At 36.4% G+C, this 25,780-nt stretch overlaps 1 protein-coding gene across 2 annotated transcripts in view; it reads right to left on the reverse strand.

The window, feature by feature from the left end:
- OSBPL11 (oxysterol binding protein like 11) overlaps positions 1-25,780 on the reverse strand; it is an 84,064-nt gene that overhangs the window by 23,191 nt on the left and 35,093 nt on the right. The window contains exons 5-10 of one of the 2 annotated variants that reach the window (XM_029939473.1): positions 24,530-24,706; positions 21,004-21,043; positions 16,392-16,537; positions 10,885-11,025; positions 5,401-5,899; positions 1,520-1,706 (exon numbers count right to left, since the gene is read on the reverse strand). In XM_029939473.1, coding sequence (XP_029795333.1) covers positions 1,520-1,706; positions 5,401-5,899; positions 10,885-11,025; positions 16,392-16,537; positions 21,004-21,043; positions 24,530-24,706 — 1,190 coding nt within the window. Of the gene's footprint in view, positions 1-1,519; positions 1,707-5,400; positions 5,900-10,884; positions 11,026-16,391; positions 16,538-21,003; positions 21,206-24,529; positions 24,707-25,780 lie in introns of both variants that reach the window. The other variant, XM_029939472.1, reaches the window with a different exon arrangement.

The following is a 25,780-nucleotide window of genomic DNA, read 5'->3' on the forward strand; positions in this document are numbered from 1 at the left end:
TAGTGTTTGAAATATTTCTACAGGGTCATTCAATGTCTGGGAACCAATCAGTCTCTCTTTCCAGTTCTAAAATTGTTAAGTACCAGTCATCTAAGAATGAAAAAGTAAAATAGCTATATGTGATTGGATGTCTCAAACATGGCTGCAGGGAGTGTGCTTTGGTAACAACCGCTCAGAAAACTGTTTGGCAGCACTTACTCAAGTTCAACTTCCACCCCCTAAGACTCAGTAATTCCCCTTTAGGTATCTATACAACAGAAATTCATACATACATTCACTAAACAATGTTTTAGCAGCACCACTTGTAATGGCCCCAAATTGGAAACTACCCAAATGCCCATCAATATTAGAATGAATAAGCAAATTGTGACAGTCATGTAATGCGATACAATCCTCAGCAAGGAGAACTGTGCTACACATGGATGGATCTCAAAAACATAATGTTCAGCAAAAAGTCAAATATGAAAGAACACATAGTACATGATTTCATTATAGAGTTCAAAAACAGGCAAAACTAATCAATGGTATAGAAGTCAAGAAAGTGGCTACCCTAGAAAGGAGGGGTGGTGAAGCTGTGTGTGTATGTGAGTGTGAGTGTGTGTGTGTGTAACTGTAAGAGGGCATGAGGAGGGTCTTGATCAAAGTACTCAAATTTTCACTTTTTGAAAATCATCAACAAGGTATTTTTTAATAAAGAGTTTATAGACAGAGAAAACTAACCCCACATTAGGGACAGTTACAATAGATATCAAGGGGGCTGCCTGGGTGGCTCGGTAGGTTAAGTGTCCAATCCTGCAGTTTGTGAGTTCGGGCCCTGTGTTAGGCTCTGTGCTGACAGCTCAGAGCATGGAGCCTGCTTAAGATTCTGTGTCTCCCTCTCTCTCTGCTCTTCCCCAACTCATGTTCTGTCTCTCATTCAAAAATAAATAAACATTAAAAAAATATATCAAGGGCTTAAGGGAAAGAGTCAGTATCCTTTTGAGGATTCTATTAGATCAATTGTCTTCATGTGGTTTGGATGATCTGGACCAGTGCTGAAGAGACTGAGAGAAAGTGAGAAGGGAGTATAAGAACTGGCCATTCCTGGATGGACTTAGAACAAAGCTACTATTCACAGTATTAGTACTAAAAACACTAGTTTCCATCATTGTGTTTTTTGAACTATTTCATATGATAAAATTCATTTTCATGCTAATTTGTACAAAGAGCTGCCTTCACTGAGGCCTGGGTCTAGTCTGAACCCCTTTACAGGCAGAAATCAGGCCAAAGATTATAAGTTCATTTGTTAGTAATTCTATTCTACTTCTCCTTAGCTACTTAACCAGGAAGTCTTTACAAGAGTAGATAGATCTGTCACTATTTTTAAAACTATATCAGGATATCCAGAATGCCTTGAGAAAACAAACATAAATAAAACTCCAACTCTAATAACATAAAACAAAGCAGAAAAAGAATAAGGAGTCATAATACAAGATCCAACTCGTACAGTTAGAGCTACGTATCGTTAAAATGTTCTTACCGGTGCAGTTTGCCACCATAAAATGGTTTAGTATGAAAAGTAATGCTGGCTGAATATCCAGTTTTTGCACAGTTGACACTGACTTTACCACCAAGTTCTACCCAAGGAACAGTTAAAATTGACCGGGCATATGCACAAGGTAGAGAAAATGTATACTCTTCTCCATGCTCCAAGAGACTGAGAATACCTGAAGGTGAAAACATGAAGGTGGTTAACATCTTAAAAAAAAAAAAGTTATAGACACCTATGTTATTTTTTTCTCGAATCTAGGAAATAAACATTATTTTGGTTAATTTTCATTTAACTTTGGGTTAAACTGGCTTCACTTACAATTGTATTTGATAATATTCCTGGTAATAGTGAATCAAGATTACTTTCATTACAACTTTGCTATCCCTTTGAGGTTCATGGAACCAGAAAATATTAGAGTGGAAAAAGACCAAGATTTCCCTCTAATACACTCTCAAGTCAGATTTTTAAAAAATTTGTTTAAATGTTTTTTATTTATTTTTGAGAGACAGAGAGAGACAGTGTGAGCAGGAGAGGATCAGAGAAAGAGGGAGACACAGAATCTGAAGCAGGCTCTAGGCTCTGAGCTGTCTGCATAGAGCCTGATGCAGGGCTCGAACCCACAGACTGTGAGATCATGACCTGAGCCAAAGTCAGATGCCCAACCGACTGAGCCACCCAGGTGCCCCATGAGTCAGATTTTAAGAACATGTTATACTGCATGTTATGGTCTGAGCATTAGTACTAATAACTTTCTCGGTTTAGTAATAAATAAATGTCTAATGCTGTAATCCTAGATAGAACTTAGTCTCAGTTTAATTTAATTAAAAAATTTTTTTTGTTTTTATTTATTTTTGAGAGAGAGAGAGACAGCATGAGCAGGGGAGGGTCAGAGAGAGAGGGAGACACAGAATCTGAAGACAGGCTCCAGGCTCTTAGCTAGCTGTCAGCACAAAGCCCGATGCAGGGCTCAAACCCATGAACCATGAGATCATGACCTGAGCCGAAGTCGGATGCTTAACTGACTGAGCCATCCAGACACGCCTTCCCCCCCCCCCTCTAGGTTTATTTATTTACTTTGAGAGAGAGGAAGTGAGAGAATCACAAGCAGGCTCTGTGCTGTCAGCATAAAGCCCAATGCAGGGCTTGAACTCATGAACCATGAGATCATGACCTGGGCTGAAATCAAGTCAGATGCTTAACCAACTGAGACACCCAGGCACCCCTGATGGTATCTATCTCTTAATGAAAGTCCATTAAGTACTCTGTTCTTAATGTTGACAAATAAGGGCAAGCATTATAATAAATATTTTAATAAATTTTTATGATAAGCAAATAGACAAACTGAGATTCTAAAGGAGTCTACATAAAGTAACACCAACTATTTTCTTGTATTACCTTTATAGTCTTCACAAAGGGCAACAATAAATCAAGAATTACCAAGCCATGTCATAAGGAACATGGTCTGGCTGTAATACATTTATATATAATGGGAGCTGTCTGAAGACATATAGACAACATCCTTGAGTACATTTAAGTGTTTAATAATAACTGCTGATTCATTTTAAGTTGAAAAGATGTTTTTATTACTTTTCTAAAAATGTGTCATCATATATCCTGGGTTTATGACCTGATTCCCAAGGATATATTTAGCATTTGTATCACACACTATACAATTTAAAATCTGAAGAAAGGTACACTTTTGAATGTGTATGATAATAAACTAGTTAAGATCATAGAATTCTAAAACCTCACCTACTTAATCATTAAATGGAATTTCCCCCAACATATATATACAAAACAGTCACTAGTAGGAGCAAAATGAATTGTTGTGTCCCATTCTCTGATTTCATTTACTTTCTATTGAGGTTACTGATAGAAATTTAATTTCTAAAATCCATAAATATATGGAGTTATAATAACTAAAAATCAAATAATAATAAAAATGAATTATTTCAAATAATAAATAATACTTAAATAATAAAAATGACCTGTTTTGTACTACCTTCATGATTAGTGCAAGGTTAAGACAGTAATACTTCTCCTTATTCCCTGAAGTATTTCCTTTCTTGGAGAGGCTACCAGTGCCACCTTCTGCCAAATGAACTGGTAAGAACTAACTGTCCTCAGGAAGAGAAGGTTAAAGGATGAAGTGCTAAGCCTGGCTAAGCCTTAACTTTTATGACCTTGAATATGTCTCATCACCTCCAGACTTTTTTCATCTATAAAATAAATAAATTGATTTATGAAGAACTTAGCAGTAATGTGACAAAGTTTATAACTGAAGGTGGCAAACCTGTCATTAATAAAACATAAGTATTTTCTAATGTTATAAAAGTTTTGGTTAACTTAAAATATTTGGAAATTGTTAAGGCTCATATCACAACAGATCTTAAAAATGGGGAAAACTGAAAAGGGTGATAAAATATTTTCTTCACAGCTACAGTAACAAAGTCTCAAAGTGTTAGCATCACAGGCTTAATTATACTATGTTTACATTGCAAGTTTACATCCTGAACAAATTATTCTATGCACAAGAGTTTTCCTTTAACATTAAAATGGTAGAAATGTAAAAAATATATATAAAATTTTAAAAAAGGTTGGGGGGCACCTGAGTGGCTCAGTAGGTTCAGTGTCCGACTTCGGCTCAGGTCATGATCTCACAGTTCATGGGTTAGGGCCGAGTCAGGCTGTGCTGAACGCTAGCTCAGAGCCTGGAGCCTGCTTCAGATTCTGTGTCCCCTGCTCTCTCTGCCCCTCCCCTTCTCACACTATCTCTCTCTTTCAAAAACAAATTAAAAACATTAAAAAAATAAAAAAAATAAATGTAAAAATACCTTTTTTTTAATGGTAGGGTTTTTTCCCCCTGCCATATATTTTCATTAACTCTGCAATGATTTATGTGGAGGTTTTTTGATGATGTTGATTTTGGGGTATTACCTTAAATTATTTTTTCATGACCTTTGATGAAGTGGAATTAAAGTCTGACAATGTATTTTAAAATATTTTATGAGTACCTCCTTAGGACATATAAAAGATATACACAAATATCTTCTAGGTATTTCTTCAGTGCTTTTTATAATAATGAAAATATGGAGGGGCACCTGGGTGGCTCAGTCACTAAAGCATCCGACTTCGGCTCAGATCATGATCTCACAGTTCGTGGGTTTGAGCCCCGTGTCAGGCTCTGTGCTGACAGCTAGCTCAGAGCCTGGAGCCTGTCTTCGGATTCTGTCTCCCTCTCTCTCTGACCTCCCCTGCTCACGCTCTATCTCTCTCTCTCAAAAATAAATAAAATGTTTAAAAAATTTTTTTTTAAAATAATGAAAATATGGTAACACCTTCAATGCCCAAATAGAGGAAATGGTTAACTATAAGATGGTAAATATCTTATTTCATAGGATATTATACAGTCATTAAAACATGTTTTAAAGATTATCAATGACATGGAAAAATGACTATTTAGTATAAAACAGCAGGACACAAAACTATACAGAGAGAACAAGTCCCAATCTTATAAAAGAAAAACAAAAGCATGAACATATACACAATTTAAAAAATATACAAAATACTGGCTAAATTTATCCCTCTCTGGGAGGACAGTTTAGAGACACTTTATTTTTTTTTCCTTGACAATTTTCCTAGTTTTCCAAATATTCTACAATGAAAATATTTTATATTTAAAATCAGGGGAAAATTTTATAAAGATAATTTGTATTTGTTCCTAAATATGAGCCCTCCCACCATTCTAAAACACACTAAAAATTAGAAGTAGTACACATAACATTTCAGATTTCTAATATTTATCTGGCTTTTCCAAATTTAAGATTATAGTCTGATATTAAAAACTGGAGGACACTTTTTCTACTTACCTTCTCCAACCATTGTCACGCCTATCGACATGCCTAAGAATTTGCTCTTAGTCCAGACATGCGCATTTACACACATCTTCCTCTCTGCACATTCTGCATAAAATCCTGAGACTGGAGGATGATGGGAAACCTGCTCAGCAACAAATCTGACTGTGTAACAGTCTGATCCCGCCTGGCTCAAAGCCTCTTCTGACAGAGGAACATGATTTGTGACTGCCTGGGCAGAAGAGCTGCTGGTAACAGTGGATGCAACCTCACTCTTTGGCATCCTCCAGGAACAGTGAAATGTTTCTCCAATGATAGGATTGTACGGTTTCTTAGCAATGGCTCCTTTCCGGCCTTCATGAAATGAGGTAAGGTAGTATTCAACAAAACGAATCATTCTATCCTCAGCTGTGGCTCCATTAGTAATGGCTATAAATAGATCTGGATGAGACATAAAGTCTGCATACATTTCCAGCAAGGAACGCTTCTCTAGGATAAATGTAGGAAGCACCACCTAAAATAACAACAACAGAATAATCAACCAAAGAGAGAAATTTTAATCCATGTGTATATCTGTAGATAACTATTCTTACCTTTCTGAAAACATTTCATTCTAGATGAGTATTAAAAACAAAGTCACAAAAACATTTGCTCTCATTAAAAAATAAGGATGCTTGGGGAACCTGGCTGGCTCAGTCTGAAGAGCATGAGACTCTTGATCTTGGGGCTGTGAGTTCAAATTCCATGTTGGATGAAGAGATTAGTTAAAAAAAAAAATCTCAAAAAAAAAATTTTTTAAATAAGCACGCTTAAAAGGAAATGAAAGTCAAGTAAGATTAAATACCAAGAGGGTCAAGGTAGAAGAAATTTTTTAAAGGCTCATCAAACTCGTAGACTGGATAAAAGTATCAGCAAGGAAATAGTGGTAAAACTCAAAGTAAATGCTACCCTTGCTTTTTTTTCCTTTTCTACTTTCAAAATAAATTGTGGCTGACTGATCAAGATATGAGATATGAGAAGAGGCAATAAACACCATTCCTTGAAAATAAGCAGACCAAAGAGATCACTGACCCAAGCAAAAGTTCTAACTTATATTTAATTTTAAGAAGGGAACTTGTTTTTAATTTTAAGTAGGCTTCACACCCAATATGGGGCTTGAACTTACAACCTGGAGATCAAGAGCCCCGTGCTCTACCAACTGAGCCAGCCAGGCACCCCTCAAGAAGGGAACTTTTGCCTTTCACAAAGATGGTATCAAAGGTAAGTAAAGAAGGAAGGCTTCTGTACCTCCCAAAGCAGGGACCAAAACAAAGGCTTTGAAGGCCAAGAAAGCAATGCTGAAAGGTGTTCATAGTCACACACAAAAAAGATCTACATGTCACCTACCTTCCAATGGACCAAAACACCGTATCTCCGAAGGCAACACAAATATCTTCAAAAGAGTGCCTCCAGGAGAAACAAGCTTGACCACTATGTCATGATCAAGTTCCCCCAACTACCCAGTCAGCCAAGAATAAAATAGAAAACAACAACGCACTTTTGTTCACTGTTCACTGTGGATGTCAAGGCCAACAAGCACCAGATCAAAAGGCTATGAGGAAGCTCTATAACACTGAGGTGGCCAAGGTCAATGTTTTGATCAGGCCCTCGAGAGATAAGAAGGCATATGTTCAACTGGCTCCTGACTATGGATGTTGCCAACAAAACTGGGATCATCTAAACTGAGCCCAGGTGGCTATAGCTAAATATAAAATTTTTCACCAAAAAACCCCCCACAAAAACAACAACAACAACAACAAAAAATCCACGAAGAAAGGAGGGAACTTTTGACACCTAAAGCCAGGTAACTGTAAAGAAGATTAGTTTTCCTTAGAGGAGAATTGGAGAGGAACTATAAACCAGTTCAACAAATTGAGAAAGCAATGCTGCAATATTTTTCAAGAGCTCAAAGATGTTCATATCCATTTAGCCTAGTAATTGTTCTTCTAGAAATTTAACCTTAGGAAACAATATGAATCAAGAAAAAGAAATGCAAAAACAAAATTAAAAGTTATGCTTTTAACTGTGGTTCTAGAGAACTTAAACATGGAACTTTCACCTGATGAACTACTTTATCATTTAAAAAGATAGTTATGAAGATGATATAAGTAATACAAAAGATACTAATGTTTCAGGTTCATTTCATTGTTGATTGAACATATTCACCTTAACTTCACTTTCTACTGAAACCCATTAAAATTGTACTAAATATATTTCATATAAAGACAAACCCAGATACCAAGAAAGCAGATAAGGGCAACAACATTTTGGGAGTTTGTTAACTAGAAAGCTGACTCTTATGCAGGGGTTTATAGATTCCGGAGTGGGCTCAGGAACTGGAACTGACAGCATCAGGTATCCATCAGGATGGATCCCAGGGTTAACAGGAATGCTAAAATAATGACAACTGAGTGAAATCTGTGTACAAGACAGACTGCACAAGCAGGGGTGAGGCAGAGAAAGAGGGGAGAGAATCCCAAGCAGGCTCTGCACTGTCAGTGCAGAACCCACTGTGGGGCTCAAACTCACCAACTGTGAGATCATGACCTGAGCCAAAGGTAGCCACTTAACCATCTGAGCCACCCAGGCGCCCTTCATTATGCATTTTAACTGATTTTACAAGTAATAGTCTTTTCTGAACCACTAAACTAAAAATATTTCTAGAATAGAAATGATACCCAGATGAATTATTAAGGTTAGATGAAAGAGGAAAGGTTAATGAGGTTTTTTAAAATAATTTCTAAAGTGTCAGCTTCTTAGTGGGGTTTTAATTCAATCCACTTTTTAACCTTTCCTGTAATTACTACAAGTCTAAGTAAAGAAAAAAATGTTTTGATTTTGAGATGCTTCAAAGTAAATGCTAAAGGCAAAATGCTTTCTATTTAAGTTAGATTTAAAGTTACTTTTTCTTGTTGTTTGTTTAAGTTTTTTTCATTTTTGAGAGACAGAGACCATATATGGGAGGGACAGAGAGAGAGGGAGAGAGACAGAATCCTAAGCAGTCTTCACAATGTGACAGCATAGAGCTTGATGAGGGACTTGAACCCACAAAACATGAGATCTGGATCTGAGTCAAAATCAAGAGTCGATGGCTTAACTGAATGAACCACCCAGGTGCCTGTTTGTTTTTAGAAAGAGTAAGTGGCACAAGCAGGGGAGAGGGGCAGAGCAAGAGAGAAAGAGAGATGACCTTAAGTAGTCTCCATCTCCATGCCCAGTATGGAGCCCAAAGCAGGGCTCAATCCCAGGACCCTGAGATTATGACCTGAGCCAAAACCAAGAGTTGGACTCTCAAACGGGCCACCCACATGCCCCTTATTTAGGTTACTTTAAAAAAATTTTTTTTAATGTTTATTTATTATTTTTGAGAGAGTGAGAAAGAGGGAGAACAGAGAGAGAGAGAAGGGGATGGATAATCTGAAGCAGGCTCTGTGCTGGCAACAGTGAGCCAGAGGTGGGGCTTGAACCTATGAACTAACTGCAAGATCATGACCTGAGCCAAAGTCGCCTGTTCAACCTACTGAGTCACACCGGTGCCCTGGGTTAATTTTAATCTATACTTTCACTACTAAATGGCATCAAAATCCTTAATTTGAAATATACCTCCTAAAGTCAATTCTGAAATCCTATACTAATGCAAAGTAGTTCAGTACTAATACAAAGTACATAATCCTGCAGTAGTAATATCTGACATATATAGGTTTAGAATCTAATTTGCTTTTTATTTTTATTTTTTAGAGAGAGTGAGCATGCACATGAGAGCACAGGGGAGGGGTGGAGGGAGACAGAGGGAGATTCTTAAGCAATCTCCATGCTCAGCATGGAGCCCAAGGTAGGGTTTAATCCCACGACACTCGCATCACAACCTGAGCTGAAATCAAGAGTCAGATGCTCAGCCGACTGAGCCACCCAGGCGCCTCTCTAATTTTCTTTTTATAAATTTTTTTTAATGTTTTCTTTTTTGAGAGAGAGAGTGTAAGCAGGGCAGGGGCAGAGAGATGGGAACAGGATCCGAAGCAGGCTGTGCACTGACAGGCTGACAGCAGTGAGCCTGATGCAGGGCTCAAACCCACGAACCATGAAACTATGACCTGTGAGACCATGACCCAAGCCAAAGTTGGACACTCAACCAACTGAGTCTCCCATGTGCCCTAATTTGCTTCTTAAATTAACATCATAGATTGATTGCTAAAACAATTTAAGACACTAAGTCGATAAACTGGAACTGAAAAAGCCTGAACCAAAATTAAAAACTATAGTGTTCTTCAAACTTTAATGTATACATGAACCACATGGGGATCTTACTAAAATGTAGATCTGGCCCTCTAAGATTGGGGTTGGGGGCTGAGATGCTGTATTTCTAATAAGTTCTCAGGCAATGGTGATGTTACTGGTCTTCAAACAACAATGTTTTTTTCTAGTTTTACTAGGGTATAATTGACAAATAAAATGGTTAAGATATTTAAAGTGTACATTGTGATGATTTGATAAATGAATACATTGTCAAATAATACCACTTCAGTTAATGCAGACCACACTTTTAAAGTAAGCAAGGCTACAGACCAGAGGACTGGAAAGTATGGCCTTTGGGGAAAATCTTGTCTCTGTTTTTATAAATAAAGTTTTTTTTAAAAAATGTTTTTATTTATTTTTGAGAGAGAGACAGCATGAGCAGGGGAGGTTCAGAGAGAGAGGGAGACACAGAATCTAAAGACAGGCTCCAGGCTCTGAGCTAGCTGTCAGCGCAGAGTCCGACACAGGGCTTGAACCCAGAAATCATGAGATTATGACTTGAGTCGAAGTTGGACGCTTAACCGACTGAACCACCCAGGCGCTCCTATAAATAAAGTTTTGTTGGAACACAGCCATGCCCAGTCCAATATATTATCTATGGCTGCTTTCAAACTATAAAGGTAGAGCTGAGTAGTTCCAACAGAGACCTGCGTCCATGTGGCCGAGAATATTTATTATCTGGCCCTTTACAAAAAAATGTTTGCTGACCTTTATTATAGATAATACCCAGAATGTACTATCCAACATGGGAGGTAAGAGTAAAGGAGAAGTGTCAAAGCCTTTCATGGTTTTCTGCGATTACATCCTTTTCTTTCAATTTTCCAGTTCTATACACCAATGGACCACTTTTTTTTTTTTCAGAAATAAGATTATAAGTGTTTACTTGCCATATGACTTCCTGCTGCACAAGATAAGTCATATTTTTCATGAAATAAGAAATTGTGATCAAGAAACTAAGAACCCGAGACACCTAGCTAGCCCAGTCCATACATCTCAGGGCTGTAAGTTCAAGCCCCACGTCAGGTGGAGAACCTACTTAAAAAATAAAATCTTACAGAGAGACTACAAAACAAATTCATGAAAAAATAAAAAGCCCTGACAACATCAACAATGACAGGTATAGTCCTGACCCACTGATCTCCACAGGCAGTTTACCCCATTACTTACTCTGGTTAAATCCATGCCCAGCTTAAGCTGTGACAAGAGATGTAGGATAACACTGCGTTGCTCTTCCACAGCCCCCAGGTCAGCCTCCTTGTCGTCACAGGTGTCCTCTACCTCATCATCTGCATTTATTTCTTCAGGTTCCTGAGGTAAAACAAAGCAAAAGTCTAATGTTATAAGTGCTTATTAATATCCATGAAGAAAAAAAGTCTCTTTTCTGTCACTATTTTTGTGTTTTCTTTCTTTTCAATAGAGAAATCAGATTAAACAGCAAGCTTTGCACACAACAGACAGGAATGAGAATTAAAGGACCGAATTCACAGCCACATTAAAAAAAAAAAGAGTAAAAGTATATGTCAGACTTGAAAATATTTATATTCGGCCTAAATGAATCTGAGAACAAACAAAAACTTTTCTAAAAATATAACTTCATCGCCTAGCCACTGAATAGATTTCATTCAGTGAGCCCATTACTATTTGTATTGAACATATTATGGTTTTGCCACAAAAATAATTTATGAAGTACATATATTTTATAAACATGGGGTTTTTCCGAAAGGCTGAAGAATGTCCCATCTGAATCTCAGGCTTTGCAGGCTTGAGCCACCTGTTTGGGGGCACTACCACTATCTATAATTTAAGTTGAAGATGCTTTGAGAATAAAATATTTGCCCTTTTTTAAAGCTAAAATTTTACACGTAAAATTGAAAAGTGACTGTACTTGTCAAGTCTAACTACTATAATATATTTTTCCATATTCACTCATTCTTGGAATTGTCAGGAAGAAACGTGGGGGCTTGAAATTGTCGGAAGAGAATCCTAGGTACAGGTAAAGAAACCTTATGTTGTGCCCGCACTCTTAATGCCACAAAAAGGTTCTCTGCACAGCTCTTCAATCAATCAATCAATCAACCTCTTGAAAAACTGAAAATGTTTACTTTCATTTCAATAGGGTCTTAGTTTCAGATAATCATTTAAGAGAAACTGAATTTCTTATTTCTATTTAAACCATAGTAGTTCCAAATTCCAAGATTCTATAGAATCTTATCATGTTCACTTCTCATGATTATGTGGGGAGGGGTGGTATCCCATCTCTCAGTGGTACTTCTTCTTAGTACCTTTGTGCAAGAGGGCTTTGATGTTATAGTAGATTTTAAGTTATGAAGATTTTAGAAAGAATATGATTTTGATAATGTCTCAGCCTTTGATTTTCTCTTCATATAATCAAATCCTATTAAATAAGAAGCCAATCTGTTCTCTGTAGCTGGGCAATAACCAAACTTAATCAGGTATATAATTAAGAACAATGTTCTCAGATGTTAAAAATTATTAAAAGAAAATATAAAACACAACAACAGAATTAAAGAATAATAGGTTTCTGGTCATTCTTTTGCCTTTGTTTTTCTCCTTTTTCCTCTTTTTTACCGAGGAAATCTACTATCAGCTCAAATTCTGATAATTCAATTAAAAGTCTAGTTCATTTTCTCGTGTTAAGATCACACAGACAACTATTGTTTGTATATTTCAGAATTACTTCTGCTTTTACAACCTTAAGGAGAGATCCCATAGGCTTTCTAAATTCCCCTTTACAATGACTAGTAAGTCTGTCAGGAAGTACTTCCTGTTGTCTACCCCAAATCAGTTGCAAAACATAGTCTAATAAAGTTTAAGTACACTTGTGAATGTTTATTCACTATAAAATGGGGAAAAGTTGATCGTCCATGTCTCTACATATGGATACCAAATATCCATATTTGAGAAATGTTGAGAAAAATCTCTATTAGGTCTTGATTAAATAATGTTCTCCAACGCTCTGAAGAGGAACCATCACATTAAGGGTCAGAACCTAGGACACAGAATAATAATGCAAATATAACCTTAACATTACTATATAATATAAAGTTGACTTGGTGTTTTAGAACTTCCTTTAATGAAAATAATATTAAACAAATAAAACATAATCTGGTAGAAAATCTATTTAAAAGAGTACAGTTTTTGTTTTTACAAAAATAGTCATATTCACTGGAATAGAAAAAATAAGAATTCTATTAATTATTATTGATTCTAAATCTTTCGTGTGAATGGCAAAATTTGGAAGCTCTCTTTTCTTTTTGAAATGTCTCTTCTTAGAGGTCATCATGCCTTTCTTAAAGAAAAGCTTAGGGGCACCTGGATGGCTCAGTCAGTTGAGTGTCTGACTCTTGATTTTGGCTCAGGTTGTATATCACAGTTCATGAAATGGAGCCCCACATTGGGCTCTGTGCTGACAGTGCCCTCTCTCTTTCTCCAAATAAATAAATACACATTAAAAAAAGAAAAGAAAAGAAAAAAAGAAAAGAAAAGAAAAGAAAAAAATATTAAGGGAAAAGCATTACCAAAATCCAAATGAATGTGCTCAAGTGTGTAAAATGCCTACAAACCCAGAATGGTTAGCAGACAGTGGCAACAGCTACTGAGTTCCTAGGAATTCAGAGTATTTAGAGATTGCATGGCAAAGGGAAACCCCAATATTCCACAAAATGCATATTAACCCCATCGCTGTCCTGATTTCTGACTTGGGCACAAAGGAACTGTGCTATATTTCCTCCTCTTACATAAAATTCAACATGTTCAGGGGTGCCTGGCTAGCTCAGGCTTCATTCTGTCCTCTCACTAGGGTTTACTACTTCCATCAACTGACAGCAGAATCTCCACTACCATATGTCTGCCTCTAGCTTGCATTAACACTCATATTTCAGAGAAGGTATGTATGAAATTTTTAGAAAATGCAGGTCTATTCTGGTATGCTTGAGTAGAGCCTAGTGTCTTTTATAAATAAAAAGAGTATCTATGCACTTATTTTTTTTTCTACTTACACGAGGTGATATAACTGGCCTACTCACTATTTCAAAAGAGTTAGAAATATAGCGATGCTCTCCTGCACACCTGAGTCCCATCTTTAACTTATACCTCTATCCTGACCCCCAACATACTTTGTATTCTCATTGAGAAGAATAAATATGTTGGAGTAAAGGACTTGCAGTTTGTAATTTTCACTTGCAAATTATATTTCTAGTCCTGATCTCTTTCCAAAGCTTTAATTTCATAATTTCTAACTGCTTTTTATATATGTTTAAATCATATTTCCTCCTCTTACATAAAATTCAACATGTTCAGGGGTGCCTGGCTAGCTCAGTCGGTAGAACATGCAACTCTTCATCTTAAGGTTGTGAGTTCATGCCCCACACTGGGAGGGGCGCAGAGATTCCTTAAAAATAAATCTTTAAAAATTCAACATGCTCATAAACCATACCAAACCTTTTCTCTCAAATGATTCTTCCTAATTTTTCTAACTTTGTGAATGGCACCACAATTCTATCAAGTCATCTAGCTCAAAAACTTGGAGTCATCTTTCATCCAACCCTACCTCCAGTCAATCCCAAGTCCAGCTGATTTTCATTTGAAATGCACATTACCTATTCATCTGTCTTCATTTCTACTTCCATCGCCTCTCTCCATGCTTCAATTCTAGGTTGTTATCATATACCAATCTTCTTAAACATATCCCATGCTCAGGATTTTATCAGCTCTTACATTAAGACTAGATTCTCGTGCATGATTTTTATGTTTCTTGGAGGTACAGCTTACACTGTATTCTACGGAACAGTGGCTCCAGGGATTACCACTCCCCAGGAATGTAACATAAATGGCCATCTGGATTTGTAAAGTCCAACCACTTTGTGATCATTTTCCATAAAACAGGTGCTCTGCTAAATTCATTTTATGTTCATAACAATCTTTTATTAATATCCCTGTTTTACAGATGAGAAAATTGAAGCTAAGAGGCTAATTATTGGTCCACATGTCAGTCAATGTTAAGACCTGGGTTTAAAACCGTCAGGCAGGGGCGCCTGGGTGGCTCAGTCAGTTAAGCGGCTGACTTCGGCTCAGGTCATGATCTCACAGTTCTTGAGTTGGAGCCCTGCATTGGAGTCTGTGTTGACAGCTTGGAGCCTGGAGCCTGCTTTGGCTCTGTCTCGGTCTCTCTATACCCCTCCCTGCTTATACTCTGTCTCTCAAAAATAAATAAAGGTTAAAAAATTTTTTTTAATAAAAAAAAACCATCAGGCAAGCTTTCACGACAATAAGCATAAATGCTTTAGCATCCCTGCTCCTGTTATTCCTCCATCTCAAGATTCCCTATTACTCCTCTGCTCTTCAAATCCTGTCTTGTTTCAAAGCCTGATTCCAATTCTACTTTCTCTCCAAAGCATTCCCCTCCACTCTATTCAATATACTTCTCTTCTTTCTCTGAATGCCCATATCCCAAAGCTTAAACCATATCAATTAAGATGGGGGAAAAATGTTGCTTAATGTTCTCCTCTCCTTATTTCAGTCTATATGTAATTGCAACTCCAAGTAGATTATAAATCTCTGAAAGAACTATGTTTTTAATTTTTTGTGTCTCCTCTTAATTCCTAACTTTGGACTTGTCATACACTAGACAGCTTAATAAAGACTAACCGCTTGACTCTAGAAATGGTCAAAAAGCATTCCATACTGTTTTTTCCTCTCTCCCACCCACACTGCTACCATTGCCCACTTCAGTAAGCCGAGGCCGTGGCCAGTTTTGGAAGTTACTGTGTCATGTTCTTCTTTTGAGAAGTAATTTGCTAGTATATAAATAACCATAAGCTGCTCATGACTCTTGACTCAGTAATTCTACTTGGGAATAAAACCTAACAAAATAACCTAAATAAAGAGGAGAGAAAAAAAAGTAGACAAGATGATTTAGTGCTATTTACAATAACAAAAAAATCACAAAGAGACTAGATATTTAAGGCCTAATTCAACCTTTAAAATTTTAATTACATAGGCCAGAAAAAAATACTTACAGGAAGTATCAAGTAATAAGAGCTTAAAATAAAACTATCTATGTAATTATGATGACCATAAAAATAACAGATGTGAACACAAAAGACAAAAAGACCAATATGATTTGTTACAGTGGTGGAACTATGATAGAATAAGACATTCTTTAGCTTATGAGAAATGTGGAATGAATAATGCTTTATAAAAATATTGTAAAACCCTGGGACTGTGCTATTTGAAGTAGAGTAACACGTGAAAAAAGCTGGTTTGGCAAAGTGCTCACAACAGAAAGGCTTAATGGTAAACTTTTAAACTTGTAGACTTAATAGTAAGAGAAATATTGTACAATAATAAAACCTATTATCTAGAAAAATAGAAACATGCAAATTGCAATTTTTAAATACATTTTTATCAAGCAAAAGTGAGCCCAAACTAAAAAAGTGACATAATTTAACCTGCAAAACACAACATGAACAAGTATTATACAATAGACTTCTTTAAAGCCAATGCAGCATCAAGTAGAAAAACAATGTCTAGAGTCTGCAAGAATGTTACTCTAGTGTGAGGACGACTTGCATGCCCTGACAATGAAGAGAGACCTGGACCTTTTCAGTGGTTCCTAGTTTTTACATCAAAACCGTATTTTCACATTACCTTACCCTTGCTAATGGTCCAGATTCTTCAACACACTGTTCTTCTGGGACTGCCACCGGTTTACCCTGCTCCATTCCAAAAGGCTGGTCAGCTCCATTTTTATAGTGGTTCGATAAAGGTATCTTTGGTTCTAACCACTCGATTGTCGTTCCTGATGAAGTAAGAGAAAACTTTCGCTGAAACTTGCTCATAATCTGGAAAGTTCAGCAGATGTGGATTTTATTAAACAATTTTGTTTTGAGTCCACAAGACTAAAAGCAATTCAACCTGTTAAGACACTCTGCAAAACAGCCACTTGTATCTCATTAGCATGAGCACCATGATTGGGTATTTTACCACAGAGCAGCTTGCAACTTGAAATCAGATACCTTTTAAAAGAATCAACCCTGAATATCACTGAACTTCTTTTATGAACATTATGATGGGGCAAATCCTTACATTATAATATATTTCTTCCCTTTATAGTTGATTTGTTACCCTTACTGTAAAAACACCTAAATGGGTTAGGATTTAGGTTGTCACAATTATAGGAGGAGCCAAAGAGCATAAAATAGTAACATTTTCGTCATTTTGGGACTGAGCTTTATTCTTAGTAACAAATTGCTAACCATTCAACATAACCACCTTGATCTAATATAAGTATTGCACATATACATCCATTCCTTTTCTTCAACCATATTAAAAAGGTCCATATACTTTTAAACTGAAAGGCTCTTCTACTGAATAAATAATAGCTGACCCAGTGAAAGACAGTGGTCACATTTAAAGACCTGTCATCTTCTCAGTTAATGACTCAAATGTCTCTTATTACCCCCAACTAGTTTAACAAAGTGAATTCTATGCCTAATCAATAATGGAAAATGTTCCATTTGATTTCAGAGGCTGATCTAGGTTTCACAGAAGCTTATTAGAGTCCTACAGTAAGGGATGCTCAGACTACCACAGCAGAAATCACAAACACGAGGGAATTTACTTGAGTCTATAATGAAACGCCAGACTTCACTACAGAATAAATTATGAAGTATCTACTGGGCTACCAGAACATCCTGCCTTGCCACTCAGCTGCCTCATTTGGCACTGGGGAGGACTCATGACTGGGGGAATGCCCTGGGTAAGTGCAAGGGGCTAGTTTCAAAATTCCAAAGAAATGAAAACGTTTTGCTCCTACATTAAAATGTTTATTCTTTTTAAAAAATGTTTATTTACTTATTTTAAGAGAGGGAGATAGAGAGAGTGTGAGCAGGGGAGGAGCAGAGAGAGAGGGAGAGAATCCCAAGCAGGCTTCACTCAGTGCAGCAACTGATGTGCGGCCTGATCCCATGAACTGAGAGATCATGACCTGAGCTGAAATCAAGAGTCTGACGCTTAACTGACTGAGTAAGCTAGGCACTCCTGAAATGTTTATTTTTAATATCAATATCTAGATGTCTTTACTTATAAAGATAAAATGTACATAAACACAAAATATAAGAGATCTGTTTTAAGAGACTGCTCAACCAGAGGGGACTGAGTGGCCAAGGCGGTTAAGCATCTGACTTTAGCTCAGCTCATGATCCCATGGTTCATGAGTTTGACTCCTGATTCATTGGGATCCATGCTGAGAGTGCAGAGCCTGCTTGGGATTCTCTCTCTTCCCCTCTTTCTCTGCCCCTCCCTCACATTCTTTTCTTTCCCTCAAAATAAAAAAACTTAATATATTAAAGGGGCACTGAGGTAGCTGAGTCATTTAAGTGTCCAATTTCAGCTCAGGTCATGATCTCATGGTTCATGTGCTCGAGCTCTGGGTCAGGCTCTATGCTGACAGCTCAGAGCCTGGGTTCTGCTTAGGATTCTGTGTCTCCCTCTCTCTCTGACTCTCCTCCACTTATGCTCACTCTCTCTTTTTCTCTGTCTCAAAAACAAACATTAACTAAATTTTTAATAATATATATATTAAAAATAATATATATATAAATATATATAAAATAAAAAATATATATATAAAAAATAAAAAATAAGAGACTGCTCAGCTGTTTGGAAACCACAATACTCCTTATCAAACCAATCATCTCATCTCAGGACCCCTCCTCATCAATGATCCTTGGGGTAGCATACAGTAAGACCTTATGGGACTAAACACTAATTTAAACTTAGAGTTCATTTCTTGTGTTACCTCAGAATTTGAGTGAAAAGGTAATTCAGTTTTTCTTTCCACAGTTATATTTTTAATTCCCAAATGATTAAAGAATAAATCTTACAGATCTAATTTGGAAAACATGACCATTTATGGTAAGAAATACCTCTACTAGTTAATTCCACCACATACCCCCAAATCCATACTCCAAACCACAGTAATAAGGGAGAATAACTTTTAAATACTTCTGTAAAGTTTAGTCTGTTTCATTTGTTAATTTAAAAATGCAAATTTAGGGGTGCCTGGGAGGCTCAGTCAGGTGAGCATCCAACTCAATTTCAGCTCAAGTCAGGTTCTTACAGTTCATGAGTTCAAGCCCTGCAGCTGGCTCTGTGCTATGTCAACATGGAGCCTGCTTGGAATTCTCTCCCCCTCTCCCCCTGCCCCTTCCCTACTCTCTCTTCTGTCGCAAAATAAATAAACTTCAAAAAATGCAAATTTATAGTGTACATGCTTCACTAAACATGAAGCAATCATTTAAAAATAGAATTGTTCATTAAACTACACAAAAGAAATTTCTAAGAATTCAAAAAATATATAGTATTTAATTAATCAAGTATTAAGCATCTAGTATATAGCACTGTGCTACTTAATGTCCTTTGCAAAAATTACATACAATAAACTGGAAATAAACTTTCATTTCCCTAACAAAATCAGTATTACCAACACTAGAATTAACCCAAATTTCATAGCTCGAGGTAACTCATCACATGTTCCAACACAGAACAATTAAGTAAACCAAAGATCTATCCCTTCAAAGGAACATAATGAAGACAATAAAAATTATGTTTACCAAAAGTAACATAAACATAAATTGGAAAATATACTTATTAAGTGAATATTAAGTTAAAAGTATAAGATAAAAAACATATGTTTTCTAATAACAATGGGGTAAAACAAACAAAAACTAAGAAGGAAAGAAACCTGGTGGGGAAGGTACTAACATTAACAGTGGCAGTTTCTGTCAATTGTATAATAGTTCCTAAAAATGTTTACAATGAATGTGTGTTGCTTTACTAAGGAAGAAATTTTTATTGGACTACTTACAACGCTTCCAAGGCCCCAGCCATGTTCACAACTCACAACTTAGGTTATCTTCCCTCTTTGAAACACCCCATCTCTCTACCCCTAAGCTCATTGTTTTCGGTAGCTTTTCTAGGCATTTCCCAGACTTTTTTCTGTCAGAAGTATTGGTCCATTTATATACTCTCCCTAAGCATTTTGTTCCCATTGTAAGTGACACTTTTCATATGATAGTTAAGTCTTTACCTGTTCATCCCCAAATGAACTATGAGTTCCTTAAGGAAAACATACATAGCTTACTGGCCTGTATAATACTGCCTGACCTATACCGACAACAGACATTAAACATGGTTTGTTAGCTTGAAATACTGACTTAGGTAGGCATACATTTGAGAATGGAGGCCACATTATACCCACATCAAGATCTGACTATGGTAAACTTTTTCCTGGGTAGACTCCATATCTTTCTAAAATATCCTTCTTTCACAAGGGGAGTTAGTTGGGTAAGAAAACAATGAATTGTAAACCACTAAGTTATTACTATTAAAACAGCTGTGATATAGGTGGAGGAATTGGGAAGATGCTGTTCAAGGGTACAAACTTACAACAAGAAGATGAATAAATTCTGGAGATCTAATGCACACCATAGTGATTACAGTCAAAATACCGTCGTATTATATACTTCAAAGTTGGTAACTGACAAGATCCTAAATGTTCTCACCACAAAACAGTGTTAATTACGTGATATGATCGAGGTATAGGCTTCAGCGGTAATCATGCTGCAATATGTGTATGTATCAAATCAACGTGCTGTATACTTTAAACCCTCACAATGTTATATGTCAAATATATCTCAATGAAGAAAAATGTGATGAGTTTATTCATCTCATTTAATAGAATACTTCATGTTTTGTCCTCCCACACAGTAAGATTATTTTCCCCAGGAGAATAATTTCAACAAATAATTGCTCTCACATGCTAGATGTACACCTTTTTCAAACTGATAAGTGACTGATAGACTTTAATATCTGTATCTCAATATGGATATAATGAACTGTGGACTAAACCAAAAGTTAATAAATGGTCCCAGTATTTCTACTAAGGTCAACAGGATGAATAATGATGTCACCAATTTTAACAGAAATGTAGAAGAAATGGGCTTTGAGCTCAATTTTCAATATGCAGAGTCTCCAAAGGGATATTCAATTACACCAAACATTAGGCCTAAAATCATTTTAGATTTGAAAAAGGCCACAATAAGAAGACTTTAACATTAATGTGATAATTAAAAACCAAAAGGCTCTCTGGTTTCCTTTCTTTCCTTTTATTTTTTTTATTAAAACTTTTTGGGAGTTAAAACAAATGCAATCTTTCCATGTGCAGGCCTTTAATGTTAAGTCCTACTTTTAATCTAAACTTACCTGAAGACAATGAGCCCTTCTGATGTGATGCGTGCTGTAACTGCAGAATATGAAAACAGTCGTTTAAGCAGTTCATAGTTGCCATGGAAGTAGCTTTGAGCATTAAGAGATCCTGGTCCAAGGAACTAAGATGGCCAGAAGCAGGAAGGCATTCAATTCGCCTAATTAAGTCTCTTTGTTGTCCTTCAGCATGAGACATCATCTAAGGGAAACAACAGTTCTGTGTGTCTCACTCTTGATTTCTGTTGAATTACATATACATACGGTTTCCATTTTAATTACCCGTAGTCAGCTTCTGAGCCATTTTTGGCTAATATTAGGCTTAGAAATCTATTTTAAGTTTGGCTATTCTCAATTAGTGAGCATTTAATAGTACAACTGTGTTAAAGACGTTAAAGATGAGGACCTATGGCAGCTGCACTTTTTCTTTGGAAACAACAAAGCTCAAAAGCCTTGAGAAACCTTTTATTAAACAGATACATTTGTACAAGCCATCAAAAAAACATTCTGGACCATCTTCAATGGCATCATTAAATATATCATTACAAAGTAAAATTAGTTCCAGTCTGGGCTCTTAAGCTCTTTCTTCTCAGCACCCCCGGTCAGGTTCAGACTGAACCTACACTGAGAACATGACGGTTTCCCCGCTTCCTGTTCTCTTAATCTAACTTTCTGGTCCCATTAACCTGACTTTGGAGCAAGTGCTGTATATAAGCTTTTTAAGTTAAAAGAGTTCAATACACTCTGCTTTAATCAAGTGCTCTGTCCGCTTTTCCTAACAGAGCCAACAGAATAACAATGCTTGATAAGCAACCCAATATTTTTAACCAAAAAGTGAATTTATTACACTTAATTGCTTTACTGAATGTACTATGCTTAACAATTGTGAACAAAGGTTCTCAGATTGCCTATCTTTTGGACACTATTTTAATTCACATAGAAACGTGGAGAGACTCTTTCAGCTTTCAGAGGCTCTGTTTCAGCTGATTTTTTAAAAAATTTATTCATTTTGGTGGTGGGGTGGGAGAGAGAGGGATGGAGAGTGGGGGAGGGGCAAAGACAGACACCCAAGCAAGCTCTGCGTCATCCATGTAAAGCCAAACGTAGACCCTGAACTCACAAACTGTGAGATCATGACTTGAGCCAAGATCAAGAGTCAGATGCTTAACCAATTGACCTCCCCAGGCGCCCCTCCAGATGATTTTTAATACAGTTCATCAGAGGGCTAAAGAGAGATGCAAATATCCTATCAAAGAAACCCAGTGTGTCATACATGAAATAGCCCATGAAAACATGTCACAGTAATGGCTCAAACATTCATCCTCATCAGAAAAAAAGGGTTTTTAAGTGAAAAGTGTGGTTATGAAGATATCCATATGTACAGATTTATACATGCATATATATGTGTGCTTTGTGTGTGTATGTTTCGCATATAAATTTTAGGGCTAGCTTCCAGTAATCCAAACTTATGAATAAGTGCAACCACTTTGGCCAATGGTTTGACAATATTTACTAAATATACAGAGTTAGGGGTGCCTGGGTGACTCAGCTGGTTAAGTGTCTAATTTTTTATTTCAGCTCAGATCATAACCTCACAGTTTATGAGATCGAGACCCATGTAGGCTCTGTACCGAGAGTGTGGAGAATGGTTGGGATTCTCTCTGGCCTTCTCTCTCTGCCTCTCACCCACTCTCTCTCTCTCTCTTCCTCTCTCAAAATAAGTAAACTTAAAAAATATATAGAGTTAAATAATTATAATTTATGATAGAACGATTATATTCTTATATATGTAACCAACCAATATATAGGTATGTATATATATATGTTCAGCCCTACCCCAACCTCTAGGGAGAAGAGGGGCTGGAGGATCAATTAATCACCAACAGTCCATGATCCAGTGAATCATGCCTACCTAATGAAGCCACCATAAAAAACCCAACAGGAAGAAGCTCAGAGAGCTTCTGGTTGGGGAACACTTGGAGGTACTAGGAGGGTGGAGCTTCCATGCCCTTTCCCCCATATCTGGCCCTATGCCGCTCTTACATCTGTCTGTCCCTGAGTTATTTATAGTGTTGAAATTGAATTAAATTATAGAACACACAGCTGGTGTCCACAGAGAATTAGAGAACTGCCTGAGGGGGAGGGAACCCCATACATTTGGTAACCAGAGTACGTAAGTGTAGAGTGTTATCGTATGGCATAGGAGAAACACAGGAGTGTTTTTTCTTTACAGAATGACTAATATTAGAAACTACAGATATTCACACGCGGAAGTATGTGGTAGACATTTCCTAAAAATTAAATAAAATAAACCTGTCACTTCAAGAAAAGCCAACAGTATTTATTGCCAATTTTAAAATCTGAGATTTAAAATGAAAAGAATTTTGGAAAACCTTTATGTTACCATAAGCTGGGCAACTTCCCAATATTGAAAGCCTTTTCTAATGAGATCAATGAGGACATTAATGAATGGGAATTTTTGATATTGTATGATAAGACAGATCAACATTTGCAAGATCTGCATAACTCTGTGGGATGGTTTTTTCCAAATGACTAATGCATGGTGTACAAAATCACACAGATTAAAAATACTTTCAAAGTGCAAGACAATCCAATAGATTTTCATGTAACAGAATATGAAAATTTCATGGATATATATGATTCCACACTGTATCTAACATTTAAGAAATTGCTACTGTCAAGTTTTCATGCAGTACCAAAGAATAGCCACAATTATCTTAAAGGCTATTAAATATTTCTCTACTTTCTAATCCTTCACTACACAGACATCTAATAGCTCTACCAAATTTTCCTCAGAAGTATTTAAAACCTAACTACATCTTTTATTAACTAGAATTATTTAGTATTCAGTTTGAAAGAGGGAAAAGAGAAAAGGCAACATCAAGGATTTAACTATTCTATTTTTGTTTTTGTTTGAAATTGCATACTTGTATCTTTTTTTTTTTTAAGTCACTTGTTTGGCCATATAGTCTTCCCAATAGCCTTAAAAACCATTTTGATCATAAATGTTACATCAAAGAAGTCTGTACTTTTACTTGAGTAATGAAAGATAAAGACTGAAAGTTAAGAGTGTACCCAGGAGGGGCGCCTGGGTGGCTCAGTCGGTTAAGCGTCTGGCTTCGGCTCAGGTCATGATCTCACGGTTCGTGGGTTCGAATCCTGCGTCAGGCTCTGTGCTGACAGCTAGCACAGAGCCTGGAGCCTGCTTCAGATTCTGTATCTCCTTCTCTCTCTGACCCTCCCCTGCTCACACTGTCTCTCTCTGTCTCTCAAAAATAAATAAAAGAAACATAAAAAAAAAAAGTGTACCCAGGAAATAGTAAAGGAACTCAGGACATCACCTATAATCAGGGAATCTTTAGGACTTAAAAATATGTCTCAGCATAGGAGACAGAAAACATTTGAGTGCCCCAAAAGACACACACCGGATTCAACTTCTTTTGTGACAAAACCAAGCAAGTTAGATTATTTTGTGCATTTTTACTTGACTTCAATTCATACTTACTTCTCTGACTTCTACAAGATGGTCTGGAGGTAAGTGAGCTCTTTTGTTCACTGATTGTAGTTTCGAATGTCCAACATTAAAAAAAGAAATGGCATTTTGACTTGGTCTCCTCTGGGATATAGGAGAATTACCACTAGATGCAAGTGAGAAACTCCTTGATTTCAGAGGAGGATTATTCTATTAGACAAACAAAGAAAATCATTCATTTTCAAAAATTTTAGGCTAACCCTCACTACTATATATATATACTTTAGGCTTATACATGAACAGTTCTAAAAGTTAAATTAACCTCAGAATTGACTATAAGAACATTTCTGAAAATGAAAAAATTTAAGACACCCAAAGTTTAAACATCTGACACATCCAAAAGTAAACTTCTAATTTATTTAGAAAATTAATTCCAGGTTTGTACTTGTCAAGAATATTTTTTCACATTTTACAAATACAGAACAAAAAACTTCTAATTTCAGATTTGTAAACACACTGATTAAAGCAAAATGGACTCAGCAATATTCAATATACTACATTTTCTAATGCAGCATGCAAGGATCTTTGGAATAAGCTAGTACTTTCTGATCACTGCCAATGATTGCAATCTTGTAGTAGGAATAAAGCTCTTGTGATGAATTTCCAGAAGACTGGGCAGTAGGCCTAAATCACAAACAACTTTTTACAATTTATTTATGGAAAAAAAAAAACCACTGGGAAAAAATTCTTTTTTAAGACAAGCTATTACCTAGGTAAGGAATCCTTTAACTGTTGCCTCGCTGTTACTTTTTAGAGATCTCTAACCTCAAATTTCAAGTACTGAGACCATCCTGTCCATCTTAACAAATAAAAAACATTCCAAAGAAGATACACAAATGATCAATAAACACATGGATAAATGTTCAAGATTATTAGTCATTAGGGAAATGAAATCAAAACCACAGTGAGAGTCTACTTCACATATACTAAAATGCTATTATAATAAAAAAAAAAGAAGGGGGCACTAACAAGTATTGGTGAGGATGTGGACAAACTAAAACCCTCATACATTGCTGGTGAGCATGTGAAATGGTTCAGCCACTCTGAAAAACAGTTTGGTGGCTCCTCAAAAAGTTAACAGAGAACTACCACATGATCCCAGTAATTCCACTGCTAAATATACACCTCACTGAAATCACATGTTCTCACAAAAACTTATACACAAATGTCATCCATAATAGCCACAAAATGGAAACAACCCAATGCCCACCAACTGATCAATAA

The sequence above is a fragment of the Suricata suricatta genome, chromosome 5 (genome assembly GCF_006229205.1).
Source record: "Suricata suricatta isolate VVHF042 chromosome 5, meerkat_22Aug2017_6uvM2_HiC, whole genome shotgun sequence".
NCBI lineage: Eukaryota > Metazoa > Chordata > Mammalia > Carnivora > Herpestidae > Suricata > Suricata suricatta.